Consider the following 18,060-nt stretch of genomic DNA (forward strand, 5'->3'; position numbering starts at 1 on the left):
TTGCTTTGATCAAACTAGGGCTGAACATAATAATTTAAGGCTTCAAAGCTTTGTTCATAATGCTGACATTTGTTCTTCTTTCTTTTCTAAATCAACATTTGGATGTTGCACAGTTTATTTGGTTGTTTTTGCATGTTTGCTCATTCTCTTTAAATCCGGTATTTCTACACAGTTGCAGATAAAGATTAAGTTATGCAAATATTATTAGCATTGAACTGTTTGTAGAATTAGATTCCAGTGGTGTCTGCAAAGGATTTAGGAATGAAATGGAAATTAAATCTTGTTCAAGATTAACCGCAATAAAATTCCTGACAAGTATTACTGTTGTAAATTGTAAATCATGACAACTGTGTTTAATTACAGCCCTTTCAAAAACTCACAGTAAATACTGTCCAGCATCAACCAAAATTAGCAGCAGTCTCCCATACTCAGGCACAGCATGCAACGTGTGTTTTAATTCACATTGACACTGCAGAGTTCAAATTTTTGACAGGTTTTCAATCTCTAAACTTGGTGAAATGATTTCAGTGTGTTTATCAGTATTTTTTGAACATTTTCAGCACATTTTAATTCCACGATAATACTGATAACTGTGATAATTTTGGTCACTATACTCGTGATATATAATTTTCCTTCAGTGTTATCTGTTGTTGTTTCCAACCTGTGTGACTCAAACATTTCCAAGAACTGTGGAGTGTTTTACAGTCCAAAAGTCAAAATGTATTTAAAAGAAAAGATTCACAGCGTGTTTTCAGTCTAATAAAATACTGTGTTTCAACTCATACAAAAGCAACATGTTCACTGTGGTCAAAAAGCTGTTTATTGTCACTCTTGCCACACACAAAGGGAAGCACCCACCTGCTAACTAACAGCACAATAAATTACATTTATGTTGACAGAACTGATGAGTTATGTTCATTAGTTGATTTAACAAAAAAAGACTAACTTATTTCACATATTTATTCAACCTGAGGATTTTGATTGAGGTTATTTTTTTAGATGAGGACCGACTCCATCTGAAAACTTCAACAGAAGCTTCTAATGTAAAAAGTGACATTTGCTACAGCGTTACATCAAGACAAGATGGAAAACAGAGAGAGACTTAAGAATCAAGTACAACACTGTGGCTAGCATGGTGGCTGTGGACAGGCTGAAATGTGCAGATCGATAAGAAATTTAATGCTTGAAATAATACAGGAGTAAAGAGACAGATGGGTAACAGAAGACATGAGTCATGGTTAACAGGATAAGTGGGTGCAAATCAGAGAAAACAGAATACATGGGCGAGAGAAAATACAGATGAAGAGCAATGGAGGCAAGGAAGACGCAAAATGGTTGAAATGTGGGGAGAAAAAGGGGCTGAGGATGTGGACGTAGAGGGGGAAGAAAAACTCGACCAAAGTAAATATTAGACCGAGCTTGCGTCACAAAATGTCAAAGCCATACGCTGTTTCCCAGAAGCTTTTACCAGACAAAATGTGGAAACTCAACCCTCACTGGTGGGACGCTTGAGCCAAAACGGTCAAATTACAGGCTTATCCATGATAATTTTCAGTAACTTCAACTGGTTCTGGTAATTTGCTCTTTTTTCCCCTCAACACGGCCACTCTGTCCTTGGCTTTGAAGTGCAGAACAGAGCAGGACGGCACTGCCAAATGAAACTAGTGTGATTTTGTTATTTCACCAGTAGCTTTCCGGCCAAGCCCCCTGGCGTTTTTCCATCCTGATAGAATAAACGTGGGATATTGTCATTGATGTTCGTGTGGGCTGAATGGTGTCTTGGCCTGTTTGACGACTCAAACAAAGACTTCTTTCATCACCTGGTTTCCTCTTACACAAATGGACTTAAATCAAAGAGAGAATTCCCACTGGGGAGATACACTATTGAAACATTTGTCTGTGAGAGAAGGCAGACAGACAGAAAAGTACACAAACACACACTTCCCCTCCACACACACACAGTCCTTACCTAAGTTGCTGTGTGTGGGTGAAACGGGGTTGGGTGACAGGTTTGGGGAGCTTGTGTCCATGCTGTGGGTCATCTGGTGATCACTGGTCTCTCCATCCTCACTGAGGTAGCCGGGTGGTGGCGTTTCTAAGTTGCACAAAAAACACACACACACACAGACAACAATGCATCAGATTTGTGGCAAAGTTTCCTGATGTAGATGGTGGAAATTTCAGCTGTATAAGTGCAGCAGCTGGCTGATTAAAACACAACAAATGAAGACAAGAAGGACAAGAAGAAACACTGGCAATCTACAAAGAATTAAATAACAGGAGATAACATGTGATCATGTTTCATAAAAAAACTGATTACTGTCCAGTCTGTGTTTTACCCATGTTTGGAGGAGTATGTTGGAGCCTTGTTGGATAGCAATTATTGAGGCACTACTATTTCTAACCCTGCACAGCAACAACATCCTTCACAGTCACAATCTGTCAAAATCTCGGCTAAAATATTAAGACAATAGCTGTGTTTCCGTCCAAATGCTTTCAAATTTGAACCAAAGAAAATCCACATAACTGCTTGTTTCCATCCACTATCAGCATGTGATTTTTTTGAGGTAGGTTGATCGAGATAAGCAGAAGGCGGCAACAATTCTTCAGTTGGAAAATGATTACACCATTGGAGAAGGAAAACAAGATCAAGTAATTACATGAGCAGCAGTTGAGACTTAAACAGTGAAAAGCAAGTTGGAAAACAGGATGGATCTGTTCATTTCATGTATTAATGTGAGGAAGGTTACAACAGAGCTGTGGAGCAATCTTGGATGTATTATAGAGCCATGGGAGCGATGAGAAGAATGTTGAAGTGGAAACAGCTAATCAGACAAAATGTTCGCTATGTCAGATGTCTCCCATTAAGTGCATTTACTCTTTTTCAAAAGTTTTTTTTCAAATGTTGCCATTTCTATCAATCATTTCAAATGCAATACTTCATAATGTTCAGGAAAATACATTGATGGCAGTTTGGCTAATGTGTATGATACAGATTCAGAGACAGAGGCTTGTCAACTCAACTTCAACTCATGAACAAGAGAGCGGGTAACTAACAAGAGCCCTGATGTGAGTAACCCAAAATCAGTGATCCCAACTGTCTAAAGTTCTTTGAGTAACTCTGAGTGACAAAGGGACTGAAAAGAGACTCTGGGATACTGTGCATGATGAGACTTGGTCTAAAAGATTATCATACAAATCTTGGTGTAAGATGCATCTGATTCCCACCACGCCACAAACACACAAACAGAGGAACACTGAAGGGATTGTGTTCTTGATTCAAACTTCAGAAAAGGCTGACTACAAAAAGACAAAAAAAATGCAGAAAAAAAGGAGAGTTTGGGAAATCGTACAGCAGAGATGAGATGACTGTGGTTACTCTGTGTCTCGTAAGTGACAAATCTAGTGACGATTCTCTGGCAATCAGTGGTCGGCAGTGTTTTCACCCCACCATTAAGTATTTAGTGTTACTATTCAGTAAAAAAAGGACCAGAGATCAGGTACTGTCCACAACGTTTGACTATGGAAAACCAAAAAAGAGCGAGGTGAGCGGATGGATTGCAGTGGAAACACGGCATTAGTCATGTTAGGAAGCATGCTGATACCTGGTATGTAGTTGCTCTGGGGCTCAATGCCTGCAGGGAAGTTGGTGTTTTCGGGGATTGAATGGCTGTAGTCATCCAGAGGTGGGAACTCACTGGGGATTTCTGTGTGTCTGGGCACCAACACTGGTGGGAGAACTGTATGATGGACATGAAGACACATACACAACAAATAGTTCCTTAGAACAAAGCAAAAGTGATTGGGTTCATGTCTTGATAAAATAAATATGTAATACAGCACAACTTAATAAAACACTAAAATTATGCAATAAACCAATAAAACAGGACAAAGTCATGTGCAATAAATCACAGGACACATGTTGGATTAGCCCTCTAGATAAAAACAAGTCTATAAAAATGTGCTTCGGAAAAAAGGCAGACTGTTCCACAGAAAACGGCCCTGACATCAAAGCTGAACACTTGGGAAGAGTTGTTTTTTCGTGTTAAAACCAGGATAACGTCTGAAGAAGAGATAAAGACAGTCCGTGCTGTCATACCTGGCGTTTCTACTCTCTGGTAGTGGTACGGGTTGACACACACTTCATCCTTCTTTGTGTGGAAGGCGTACTCGCACAGCTCCACCGCCCGCAGCTCATGGTGGGACTGAAGGTCGGGCCAGCGCCACAGACGGCAATAGATGACGTGTGGCAGACCTTTTCTGTGGGACACCTGCAGACGGCCGTCCAGAGACCTGTGGACAGGAGGAGAGGAAGAGAGGAAGATGCAGAGAGGTTTGTCAGTAATCTGAAAAAACAATAAGGACGACGTCTTGTCCATCTTTTTCAGAATTTTCTGACATTTTATAGACCTAACAACATACTTCACATTCCTTATTAGTATCTAATTCTATTGTTTTAGTCTTCCTGTATAGATGAATTATAACTTTTTTCTTTACAGTTATTGCCTGCATAAATGGCATATATTGTTTGTCTCATTTTATGGATGTTTTTAACTGAGAAATATATTTAATTGAGATGTTCATTCTATATGTTTCATAAATTCATGAATGTTTGAGTTTCAATTCATTAAAAATGATTATTAATCTGATAAATATAAGATGTAAAAAGGTAAGATTTTCCCTGCTTATCTAAATCAAACTGGGTGCCAAACAGTGTCATTTGTCACAATCTTTGTTTTTTACATTGTTCTTCTGTCTTGTTATAAAATCTAAATCCCTATGGACACTTTCATCTTTAAAATGATGATTTTGTCACTTAAGTGCACTGTGTACACCATGCATGGTCTCCAGCCTTTGCCACATCTGTACGCCATCTTAAAATAATGTTTGGGTAAAAGAAAAAAAGAAAAAGTAGTGTTCTTTATGTAAGGTTTTATTTTGATGTAGACTGTCACCGGTCACATGGCTAGAGTTGAGTTAAGGGCACAACTGTGGCATTATGGGTCAGAGATAACATGGCTGCAGATAAAAAAAACATACAGGCCCAAAACAACCATATTCTGCACAGTCCAAGAGGTACAGATGGTAATTTGTTATTCTGTACCTTCATTTGTTTAATATTTATGTATGATGATGATGTATGATGTATTTTTTGGACAATGTGAGACATTTTCTGTTGCTGTGCTAATGTATTCGAGCCTGTTGGTCTCGTTTAAGAGACTTTAAAATGACTCAGAGATGTATATTTGACACTTTTTAAAAATGTCTTTTATGTTTTTTTTTTAGTTTTCACATCTGTATGATGTGTGGCCACTTCTTCATTGGACTTGTGTACCTACACAGCCTGTGGCTTTAGTCTTTTCAGCCTTTAATTTCTCAGTCTAGAACAATTCAAGAATTTTCTGAATAAAGATTTTAAATCAGTCCTCGTGTTAAAATTCACCACACACGACGAAACAGTAGGTGTGGTGTTGACTATTGTTGTTAAGTCTGGGCTCTGACCCTCCCTCTTACTGATGAGGATCCCAGCTGTGTGCGCTCTGGCTATGAGGTTTAACAATAAACAACCTGCAATGAGATTACAGTATGTATAACAGGAATTTCATTGTGTTGCATAGCATCTGCACTCATCTGCTATACAATATTGTTGACAGGATGGTGATGTAGGCTGCCAGAGAGTAATGAGCGGTAGTGTGACGTTGCAGATTGTCATAATGGGGATGTAGCCTGTAATCTCTAAGCACAATGACCCATGAAAGAGGGAAAAAAACCCACACTTATCATCTTATGCAAGAGGCAGCGGCCACATATGTCCCTCCTGTCTCTCTGTCTCACTCACTCACTTTCACACACAAACACAGAGGAAGGGTCAAAAGCCTGAGCTAAAGCCCTTTAGAAGGACAAATGTCTGTTCCAAATAAAAACAAGGCCGTGTACAGTCCGACTACTGAAAGCTCAGTAGTGCCCCATCTGGGTCAGCCATTGTGCATCCAGCTAGCAGAGAATAGTGTTTTAATTTTTCATGGCAAGGGCTTTCATTCACTGCCTCTGTACTTTTACAGGGGCTGGAGTGTGCATGCGTGTGTCGGAAGGGAGGGGGGAGGGTGTCTTGAATTTGTAAAGGGTGTCTGGGTGCTTAATGTACACACAACGAGCATACAGATGCAGACGGATGAAAATGCAAAGTGTCCCCGGAGGAAAGCTGGTGAAGCTTCGGATCTGAAAACCACATCCTTAAAGCCTGCGAGTGAGTGCTGGTGTGTTAACGCCCAGCTGATTTACAACTAACATCTGCATCCAAAATCCTGATAAGAGACGAAAGCTTGTCAGAGTAAGTCCTGCTCTGCACCCTTATAATGATAAGTTTCCCCATATTATGAAAGTCAGGAGTCCCTTTATAGGTGTCTAATGATTAAAAAGCTGCAATTAAGTTGTCATCATTCTTCACAGTTTGTTCAGAAAAAGAAAACAGCAGGACTGCAACTATTATTTATCATATATATATTTATGAACTAACTAGGCTATTATTTTCATTATCAATCTGAGCATTATTATCACCATTAATTGTTTAGTGTATAAAAGGTCAGAATATTGTGAAAAATCCTCATCACAATTTTCCAGAGTCCAAGTGATGTCTTCAAATTGATTCTTTTGTCCATCCAACAGTCCCAAAACCCAAAGACCCTTCATTTACTTTAATGACTAATAAGCAAAAAGTCCTCGCATTTAAGAAGCTAAGTTATTAAGAAGTTATTACTGAAACCAATAATAATCAAATGCAGAAGAAATTATGTAATATGATAACAAGTAGAGTTTTCTTACAATTTATAAAAACAAACAAACAGCCGTTTCCTGGGGTTTTACATCTCAGCGCTCCAGTAGCCACCACTGAGAACTGAAAGTTGTCAGCAGACCTAACCTCAACCATGAAACGCTATTATGGTCAATCAATAACACATAAGACAGTTTTCTTTTCTCATACTTGTCACAATAATAAAACAAATGGTGTCTTGCTCATTGTACAAACTGATAGGGCGTATTGTACTGTTTCTATTAAGCCTTGTCCTTAGTAATAAGTCAGTGAGTGAGCCATTGCAACATCATGTAGATTTTCATTGCTGACACACCAAAAAGGGAAGTGAGCAATATAATAATCCTAATATTAATAAATCCTTATATCAGGGATAAGAACTTGAGAATATAATATGGGTAGCAGGATGCCTCATGATAATGCAGGCGACACAGACATACAAGTGTCTGATCAAAGAACTCCAGACTTCAGGCTTTTAAATCAAGGACAAACAACCGAGCTCAGCTCCACTACTTGTTTTTTGATCTCAGTGTTGACAGAAAACATTTAACAATACTGAGAGATCTCGCTGCTCCCACAAGCACAATCTGGATATTCACACAGAGTAGACAAATAAACAGGAGCACCTTGGGTTATCATACAATCAAATACAAACCCCCCTGCAATAAATACTAGTTCTGTAAAAGTTCATTGTGACAAATGTCTTTTGGTCAGTGTTTGTGAGGGTCTTCTTGTGACCACTGTTCCTCTTTTTCATTGCAGTTTTCCTGTGTTTGTCATATATCGTCATGATTTATTGAAGCTGTTTCCCTTCACCAGATTGCATAATTTTTCAGTGTTTGTGACTGATGCTACTGACGCAACAGAGGTCTCTCTAGTACCTCTGTAAGTTGTCTCAAAACTCACTTAAAAATGTATTTAACTCACTGACTCGCATTGTAACCTTACTTTACAAGATAAAATAAACATAAAAAATAAAGACAGTAGCTTTGAAGTAACTAAATCACAGCTAGAAAGGCAGCTACTAAAGTGAATCATAGGAAATTGCCCAAAATTCATGATGACACAGGGGAAACACATGACATAAGCTGCAAAGAGGAAAAGTGAAAAGGAAACTCTGCAAACTGTGCAATCCAAACCTATCCACAAAATAGCGCAGTATAATCCCCAAAAAAGTAGTATTTACTGCAGGGATATTGTGGCTATTTGGAGAAGCAAAAGGAGAAAAATAAACATTTTCAGTGTAGGTGTGTTAAATGGTCAGACGGGGCTGATGTGATGTCAGTGGTATGTGTGTTGGGTCCCTGCTGCTGAGTGGGTGTTTGGTGGGGCTAGACTCTGCGTGGGCTGAAACAGACATGCGCGAACTGTAGTGGCATGACTGGCTACTTGGTGTCCTACGGTATTTAGTGTCCTTCTTTTTGTAAAGCCCATTCCAGTCAGTGTTTATACAGAAAACGTTTACAGTAAAGGCATGAGTCACACTAATCAGTTAAGTATCTGAACTGCACGTGTGCAATACAATAGTGGATCTACACTCAAGCAGACACAAGGAATATGACCTTATATAAGCGGAATAACGGCCAACATCACCAATCCTCAGGGAACACTGATGCTGGGAAAACAAAATGAAAGTTAAAGACTAGTTATAGCCCCCATTTGGTCATTATTCATTATTTCAAGTCTGTGTCCAATCAAGTCCAGTATTTAGTATAATGTCTCAGAGGGATTTACTGGTGAACAACTGTAATAAACCAGGCCAAATGCTTCAAGAAAACAATGAAAAAGTACCCTAAAAAATGAAGAACATATTGCATGTCCATTGCAATTTCTGAGGGCCCAGAGTAACACACTCAAGTGTCATATTTTGTCTAACCAGGAGTCCAGAACCCACAGAAAAGATATTCAATTTACTATTATGTAAGACAAGGAAAAGCAGCAAATCTTCACATTTGAGAAGCAAAATTTTTTGCTGGAAAAACAGTTTAAACAAATTATTAAAAAGTTGCCTATTAATTTTTGGTCGTTTCACTAATTGATTGACTTATCTTTGCAGCTCTATTATGAATTGTTTAAATACGCAGTTACTTGCTAGCAGCCCATCTTTTTTACTGCCTTTATGGCTAGCAGATTAGTACAATTCTTTGCATGTTACTGCCACCAAGAGTTGAACAGTGAAACAGCGTGAAACTGACGGCATGAAACTGTGTCACATGCCTATGTGCTCACAGACTTGTGGACATGCTATGTGCAATATTGGGCTGTAAGGGTTTGTGTATTTGTCCTGAACCATCATATCATGGCATATAGGTTGGTTCATGTAATGTGGAAACAAAGTTCACGAGCTCAAGTTCTGATGGAAACTTTTAGCTGCATGGCATTAGCAACATGTGTTCAGTTTAGCACAACAAGCTGATTGGCATGTGAGTCAGTCAGTCAGTCACTATGGGAAGTGCAACTGAAACGCTGGAGCTGGAAGACTCGCCTTCATTCTTTTAATCAGTTGTTTGGGAACAATTTGTGTTCCCACTCTGCTACAACACCAGCATAGAGAGAGTTGTGAATAAGACAAAGATGGTATGTAAATAAAAACACATCAAACATGCTGTTTTACTGGGATGGTTTAATACTAGGGCTGCACAATAAGGTAAAAAAAGTCATACTGTGATTATTTTCACTGAAATTACAATTGCGATTATCAATACGATTAGTTGGAATGATCATTTTTGCATTACGATTCTCATTTTTACTGAAAAAACAACTATTATAATGGTGATGATGTGATATTACTTGCGGTCTGTACAAAACAAACATGTTTTCTTTCATCTTTACACCAGGGAATCTCTGCAGCACTACATTACTTCATTATAACGCTGTTTTCTCACACATTTTTCTTTTTTCAAAAATTTGAGATTTAGTTCTGGTTGTGCAACTTGGATATTGCACTTGGCCATATTGCGATTTTGATAATATTGTCATGCAGTCCTGCTTCATACAGTGCAATCTTAAAGCATAAGAGATGCTTTTATTTTAGTTTTATAGCATATTGTGAACTATTCCAGTTTGGGAAAGAGACTGTTCAGTGTTTGTACAGTGTAACACAGAAATATTTTAAATGTTCTTTATTTTTATAATGTAAATAGTGTATCAAAGTAGGCAGCAGGCAAAATGTTGCCTCGGGATTTTATCTCTTTCAAACTTTAATGAATGTCTGTTCAAAATAAATGCAAACAAATGTATCCTGATCTCTTATCTCTTTGTTGTTTTTCTGCTGTAACAAACTCACACTGAACCGTGACTCCTAAGCCGGGATATGAATCAAATTGTGATTTCTGTGAACCGTTACACCTTTAGTGCAATACAAACAGAACTGGAAACCACTCGCTCCAGACGCTACTACTGGTAAGAAACTTCCCAGGTACCTTTTCTCAGTGTTACAGTGATATGTACACTCTATATTCACAAGCCATATCAGTTTACTCTCTTTTATCTGAGTTTTCTTTAACTCTGTCAATATACAGAAAAAAGGAAGAGAAAAACAAACAGCAACAGTCAAAACATTGTGCACATAGACGCGTCCAGACACACACTTTAGAGTTCTTAATCCGAATTACTCACTTCATTGAAGAGATTTATGACGGCACGTTGAATGAGACTTGCATGAGAAATACCTCCCTGACAGTAAAACCACTCCTGCAGCAGCATCAAGCCTCAGCCTGTTGTTTAGAGGAAGAGCCAGTAGCACTGTCTAAACAACAGCCAACCTCAGATCCTGCAAAACACTTTAAAATGATTTGGAGCTCAGAGTGCTTCAGCTATGTAGCAGAGGGGGGAGAACTATGACCCCAAATTCCCTGCTGGGCTCCTCTGTGCGACTGTGTGTGTGTGTGTGTGTTCCAGACTGGAGATTTGAAGGACATGGGTGGGATCTGAAGGCTTCCAAGAATCCAGGCCAACAGTTTTCAACCTTGGGCTCCTCTCTGCAGCAGCACCAGAAACTAGTCAACAACACGGATCAGCACAGACTGATTTTATTTACAGACAGAGCCGCAGCTCATACACAAACAACGACGGAAGACCTTTATTTTCTTTTACTTTAGATTATTTTTGTGCAGATTTAGCTTTCAGAACTGAACTGTGAATCATTTGAGGCCTGTGGTGTGAGGGCTGCAACAAACAATATTTTCATTAATCCACCAATTACATCGTCAATTAGTCGATTAGTCAAGCGCACACAAATTCTCACGTGTCTTCAAATGTCTTGTTTCATGATATAGAACGGAGAAAGAGAACAAATGTTCAAATTGGATAAGCTGGTAACAGCATTTCTTTTGACATTTTTACTTCAAAAGTGACTTAATTGTGAAGTGAACAATCTATTAATTAATGTGGATGTGAGAATATCCAACACTCAAATGTCTCAGAATAATAACAGACTGTGACAATATCTACTGTGGTATTACATGGTTAATTATTTTATTTTGTTATATTTATTTTATTTTATAAAAGGACTGCTACTGACTGCTGCATTGTTTTTGTTTTTGTGATTGTACATACAGACTTCAAACATTCATTGTCAGATCCATTTTTTTTGGCATACTGCTTATGTCATGGCTGACTATTTTTATTTTATTTGATTACAGAAGGAATTCAGATATTTCTTAAGTTAAAAGAAAAAACCACCTCCCTATTAAATATTAAAAAAAGTAATTTAGTTTTCAATGACTGTGACTAATAGATTCATCCAAAATTTATTTCAGCACATTACATCTCACAACACTTTAATATTGGTTTAAAGATTTTAACTCACTTACTCATGTTTCTATGAAATATCACAACAATTTGAAGTGATCAGAAAATGCCAAATTTTAAAAATTCCCATTGAAATTACTTGATATCATCAAATTGCTTGTTTTATCTGCCTGAAACTCAAATAATAATAACAATAATAATGATTAAAAAAAAGATGTTTGATTGATTTTTTGTCAAATAAGATAAATAAAGGCATCAAATGCCCCTGAGAGGCTACAACTAGGGGACGTTTGGCATTATTGCTTAACAAATAGACCGAACTTTAAAGATCAATAGAGTAATTATCAAAAAAATAGGCAATTATTTTCTCAGTCAACAGACTAATTGATTGAGTGACTAATCTGAATAATGAGACAAACATTTCAATTTTAAAGTTTAGGCCAACTGTAAGGGTGAAAAAGATGACAAAAAACAATTACGATCAATCAAACAAAAAGTCTCAATGCATTAACAATTACCTGATAGAAATGTAAGGCTAGTTAAAACATGCTTTTGTCATCTTTAAGCCATCTTGATTCTCTTTCTGATTGAGAGCAAGATCCACAGCACTGATATCTCTCTGGCGAGAGACAGTCAGTGTGAAATTGATGTCCAAAAATGAAAGGGACAAATTGGTATAGATTTTTTTGCCACGGGGGAAATCGTGTCAACATCATTGTGTTCCATGACCCGAGGCTGTGGCTGAGCCTGACCTTTACGCCCAACCAGCTCTGGGAACGCAATCTGCATGCACGCACACACACACACACACACACACACACAAAGGTATGAACAAGAGCAAGATAAAATAACTATACCTCCAAGAGAATCATCTGTGTAAAGCGGGTGTTTGAATAGACAAGAAGGAGGATATGCAGATGTGAGCGACTGTGAATTTCAGCTGCGCGCGCGCGCGTGTGTGTGTGTGTGTGTGTGCATGTGTGTATGTGCATGTGTTTGGCTGACTCATAAAACAGACTCAGACAGAGCAGATTGAGCTTCACTGAGCTGAGGGGGAGGAGGGGGCAAAACAAACACTCTGAGGCATGCCCAGTTACGCTCAGAGACACAAACATATACACTGTGTGTGTGTGTGTGTGTGTGTGTGTGTGTGTGTGTGTGTGTGTGTGTGTGTGTTTGTTCAGCACAGCTCGGGCCATCGCCAGGCTGAACACACACACACACACACACACACACACACACACACACACACACACACACACTGTGGGCTCAGACCTTTTGACATGGACTTTTTTTTTTTTACAACTCTCTGCCAAGCTTCAAACTCAAATGAAAGTCTAAGCTCACTACAAAGATGCCAACAAACACTGTCTGAGTCTTTATTTTTGTTGTCTTCCAGTGTCGGTCATTAGGCTGCTATTTATTAACTTTATTAAAGTAGCTAAATGTTTAATTCAGAAATTAAAATATATTATTTTGTGCATTACAAGTGCCTGCAAGTGTATGTAAACACCAGGACCTCCACTCACAATCTGTCCTCAAAGAGCACAGAGGGGGGAGGACAAAGTGGCTGATGGATAAAGAAAGGAGGGTGCTGCTGGACAATAGGGCTGGCAGACTGTCTCAACAGCTCAGGGCAGCTCAGAGTGTCTGTGACCGGGCCCCTAAACACCCCCTTCCTTCTCCTCCGTCTGTCCCACTGTCCCACTATCCCGACCGCCCAGTGCTGAGTGAGGGCTGGGGGTGGGAGTGTGGGGGGTGCACGGCTGAAATGGCCTTTGTGCCTTTCATAAAGTCTGTGGCCAGTCTGTCGAGCCATGACCAACAGGGCTGCAGTCCAATGACATTTAGCAGAGGGCTGCTGTCTTCCAATAACAACATGTGAAGAGACAAATCATTCACTTATTCTGGAGAAGCTGCTGCAGTGAAGTTTTGGTATTGAAACCTGACACATGGCTACTTCTCTGATCTGTAAAGGCATTTTGGGAGTTATCATGCAATAAATTGTTGGTGAATTAGTTTTTCCTGAAACTGCTTCATCTGCAGCTTTCCCCTTTTCATACGTCACTCATTTTCAGCCCACGTTGGACGTGCTCTCATACGACTGTTATCACAGGTTAATCCCTTGTTGTGGCACCATTCAAAGAATCTGCAACCACGGAATTACACAGAATTACTGACATTACATAATTACAAAAATGAAAATGGTTACCATTTCAGTTCTCTCTGCAGCCAAATACTCCACAAGCTGTCTATTTGTCTTCCTCTCCCACTTTGGTTGAAGGGAGGTGGTTAAATGTTATTTAAACAACAATAAGATTGAATTAAACTCCCTCCTGAAAATACCTGTTGAGCAGCATCGACATTCGGTCCTCGTCAGGAGTAGGAATGGTATCGTTAGTGTTTTATAAATTCTGATATTGATATTCTAATCCTTATTTGTACAATAATTTTGCAATAATGCAACAATTCAGTGTGGGGCTTTTGTGAATTTACTCTGTGTAAGGCATAAGTGCTACACGTTGGTGTGTGGCATCATGTAATATTCTTGAGGTGTTTTTTATGGGCGTATGGATTTTGTAGTTTGATTGTGTGCGCCACGTCCTTCATTGTCTCAAATGTCCAAGACAAATTTCTCCTAAGGGAGACGATAAAGGCTAATCTAATATAATCTAATTTGATATAAAAATAATAGCAGCATTACTATTTTGGCTAATCCCATCAGCATCGGAGCCAGGAGACTGCACTGAGGACGAAACTTTAGCTGCAGCAGTCGCTTTGAAAAAGCAGTTAAACATGCTCCACTGTTTCAGATTTTAAGAGTGCCGTATTTGTTACCCCCTATACAAGCAACTTCTTTTTTACATATATTGAATTTAGCCTCAGTTATGTTAGTTTTAGCTCAGTCAGCCCACATTGTTGAACATTTAGCCCCATCAGCCACAAATGTAAACACGCAGTTAGGGAACATCAAATGTATCTAATGCTGGCAGCTTCATCATCACTTGGGTACGGTTAGGACTTTGAAAATGACCGACAGAGACACTGTTTGTCCAGGAGTTTATCAGTATTTCCGTACTGACCAATCAGGAATGTGTAAAAATTTAGTACTGGCCTTCAATAACCATCCATAGTCAGGAAGACGTGCTTTTAACCCATGTCACTGTGTTGCTTTTAAGCTTAGGAAAACTATCAAAAAGATGAATCAGTAACTAAAATAATTATCTGTTGTAGTCCTTGAAAGAAGTCATTTAATGGAGGATGTGGGGGGACATATGGTAAAATATTAGACTTAGTCTTTTCACGCTGACCTTTTTTATATATATATATATATATATATATATATATATATATATATATATATATGTATATATATATGTATATATATATATATATATATATATATATATATATATATATATATATATATATATATATATATATATATATATATGTATGTATAATGAATTCAAAACATTTTTTTCTTACTTTTTTAGACTTTTTGGTTTACAGAAATATTTCATCATCATGGACCAGTAACAATCAAAAAATGTTTAAAGTGCACGAACCTCAGCTTGTGAGTACATTCCAGCAGTGGTGCAACTTACACAGGGGAACATATTCCACACATACACACACCTCCCACTCTCTCTGGAAAAGCCATCAGACTTCTCTTTTTCTTACAAAAGGAGGGGGGCGGTGAAGGAAGAGAACCAAGAATAGAGTGTGAGAGAAAAGCAAGTCTGACTGTGGCCCACAGGTGATATCATAGGGCTGAAGTGTGCTGGGACCAGTGAAGGAGGGCCTTAACTGAAACAAGAAACCAGCAGACGGGCGACCGACCTGCTAGGCTAGACGACAAATAACATAGTCTGGACTCAGAAAACTGCAGGGACGATGGAGGACTGGGAACCATTAGTTTTACTGCTAATAGTCAATGAGATGGCCAGCCTGTTTCTCTCTTTCTGAATCGAAATGATGAATGACTGAAAATATTCCAGATGCAAGTCATCAATAAATTTCTCTCCACAGCCTTTTTCCTACAGTAGGGCAGAGCGTAGGCGGGTCTACCATTCCAGTGAATGAATGTTTATTCATTCTTTTAAACAGACAGTCAGACACATAGCATCCACAAGCTGAAATTTCAACAATCGAAAAAAAAAAAAAAGCCTGCAGTATGTTTGAGTACTGAGTATGATTCCAAAAAGTATTAACTTCATATGACAAATTAAAACTATTACTTCTGACTCTGTGGCTAAAATTAACAGAACTTCACTGATAACTACAAATTAAGATTTAGATATTGTCATTTAAGCTCATATTGTGGCACATATGTTACTTTACATCACTTTTCCATGTTTGATAATCAACCTTTCCTAGTTATACTGTAAAGTCGTTTGCTCAGTGACTTTGACAAATGTTAAACCTGTGGTTAGTCCCACAGCTCACATCAACGGTTGAGTGTTAACAATTATTTTTCTGAGCTGATAGCCAGAGATATGATAAACTGGCCAAAAAAATGAGATATGTGAGCTCAGATGTGGCCAGAAGTAAAAATAAAATGTGGCAAGCGTCTGCTGTCCAAAATGAGACAAAAAGAAAGCAGGTCAGCAAAAATTATTTGACATATTGCCTCAGTTTTTCCCCATCCTTACTAAGTTACTTTCTACGGACAAGCATAAAGGTCTCACTTGCAATACAAGGAGACGGCAGCAGATGTTTGTGATCCATGCATTCATTCCCACTCTTTTTCTAAAGTGGTTCTCTATTGAGCACTACAGGGCAGCCCAGTATCACTGCAGTCTGTAAAACAGTCACGAAATATCATTTAGAGATTCATGTACATGGACATGAATAGTCAATATTTTTCTTGACCGTCAGCAAGACTTTCAAAATAATAAAGACAAATGTAGTATAAAGAGCGAGAAAGTCCATGCAGGGAAGGGGACCACGCTCTTTTGCCGAACCTAACAATGTAGTTTTAGTCTTACTTTACTTAACCCAATGTTGAATATCTGTTATTGGTAACTTGAACGTGGAATGAGAATTATGGTGGATAATACATTACTTTGAAAGCCCTGCTGAGTGTCACAGAAAAAATGGGAAATTTGTGACCCTGTCAACAAATGTAATAGGCGAGATGAAATTTCAGACTGCCATGAGACAGTGCTGTGTTGGGGGACTGGAGCCCATTGCACCATGCAGTGGATGTAAAGATCCTGGTGTTTTATTTAACAAAAGAAGCCAAAGTTCTTAAATATTAAATGTGATCTAAACATATTTGGCCATACAAGAAACAAAATACCCTTTAAATGGCAAAAATGTTGATTTAAGTCAAGAACTATTGCATCAAAGAAGAATTTTATCACAAATCCAATTATGAGCTGATAACCAGTCCAACACTGGACCACTCAACAGTATTTTACTGGGCAAACATATAAAAACAAATACATTCACTGTCACGTTCACTTATTCCAAACAATTTTGAGTTTCCAAATGACCTAACCTACATGTTTCTGGACTGAGGGAAGAAACCGGAGCACCGGGTGTTCCCAGCAGTCCAGGAAAAACAACACCAGTACTTATACTTATACATACTTGTACTTACATACATAAGGATGAATATTTGATGACAGGATACATTACAACTGTGAAATACTACGCCAATCATGACAAACTCAGGATGAGGTCATACTCTTCATTGGGGTCCCTTGTGTTGCTATATTGGGCGTCCTTGACAGTGAAGTGTCTGGGGAGCTCTTAGCTAGACTTAAGTTTCTGGTTCTTCTCCTTTGGCTAAAGCAGCGCCCTCATTGTAAGAGCAGAGTGAAAGATGAATGTTTCAAACAACCTAATAAAATAAATGATCAGCAGATGATTTTTGGCAACGAGGATCAGACAAAAATTCATGCCTATGATGTTTTTTGTGAGTCATGGACCACTATGGTTTCTTGTATCTTCAACAACATCCGCCAAACTTCTACCATCCTTCTCAGCCACCGAATGCTCTCTTTCTGTATTTTAAGACTCTCACATGTACTCGTGGCTTAAAACTAATCTCCCCCTGTCCGTTTAAAGCCCTGCTCCTTCACGTCAAGTTGTTTTCCTACACACATCCAGCTGTAGTCCAGCAGCGGTAGCAGCAGCAGCAGCGGTGGTGGTGGTGGTGGTGGTGGTAGCGGCCAGTGGAGCACAAAGGCAGGCTTGTTGTCTGGTGAATGTGTCTGTGTGCATATGACTGAGTGTGTGTGTGTGTGTGTGTGTGGTTCTGCGCCGTGCACGTGCACTCCCCCGCAGATAGTGAGAAGGCCAGGGCCAAGTCGAGGCAGAGCTGTCTCTCTAACCCCCTCCACCCCTAATGCAAGCCGAAAACCAAACAGCAGCCCACGCCCTCCTCAAGGCCCCAGCAGGCAGAAAGAGCATTCCTCTGAGCTGACTAACCACACACACACAAACACTCATGTACACACACACATGCACACACACACACACACGCA

The 18,060-nt window shown here is 38.9% G+C and overlaps 1 protein-coding gene across 1 annotated transcript in view; it reads right to left on the reverse strand.

Annotated features, from left to right (window-relative positions):
- smad3a (SMAD family member 3a) overlaps positions 1-18,060 on the reverse strand; it is a 40,124-nt gene that overhangs the window by 7,455 nt on the left and 14,609 nt on the right. Inside the window, exons 2-4 of the mRNA XM_084745248.1 lie at positions 4,100-4,293; positions 3,606-3,740; positions 1,970-2,095 (exon numbers count right to left, since the gene is read on the reverse strand). Of these exons, the coding sequence (XP_084601374.1) occupies positions 1,970-2,095; positions 3,606-3,740; positions 4,100-4,293 (455 nt within the window). The remainder of the gene's footprint in view (positions 1-1,969; positions 2,096-3,605; positions 3,741-4,099; positions 4,294-18,060) is intronic.

This window comes from Lutjanus erythropterus, chromosome 1 (assembly GCF_056507025.1).
Source record: "Lutjanus erythropterus isolate fLutEry1 chromosome 1, fLutEry1.hap2, whole genome shotgun sequence".
NCBI lineage: Eukaryota > Metazoa > Chordata > Actinopteri > Lutjaniformes > Lutjanidae > Lutjanus > Lutjanus erythropterus.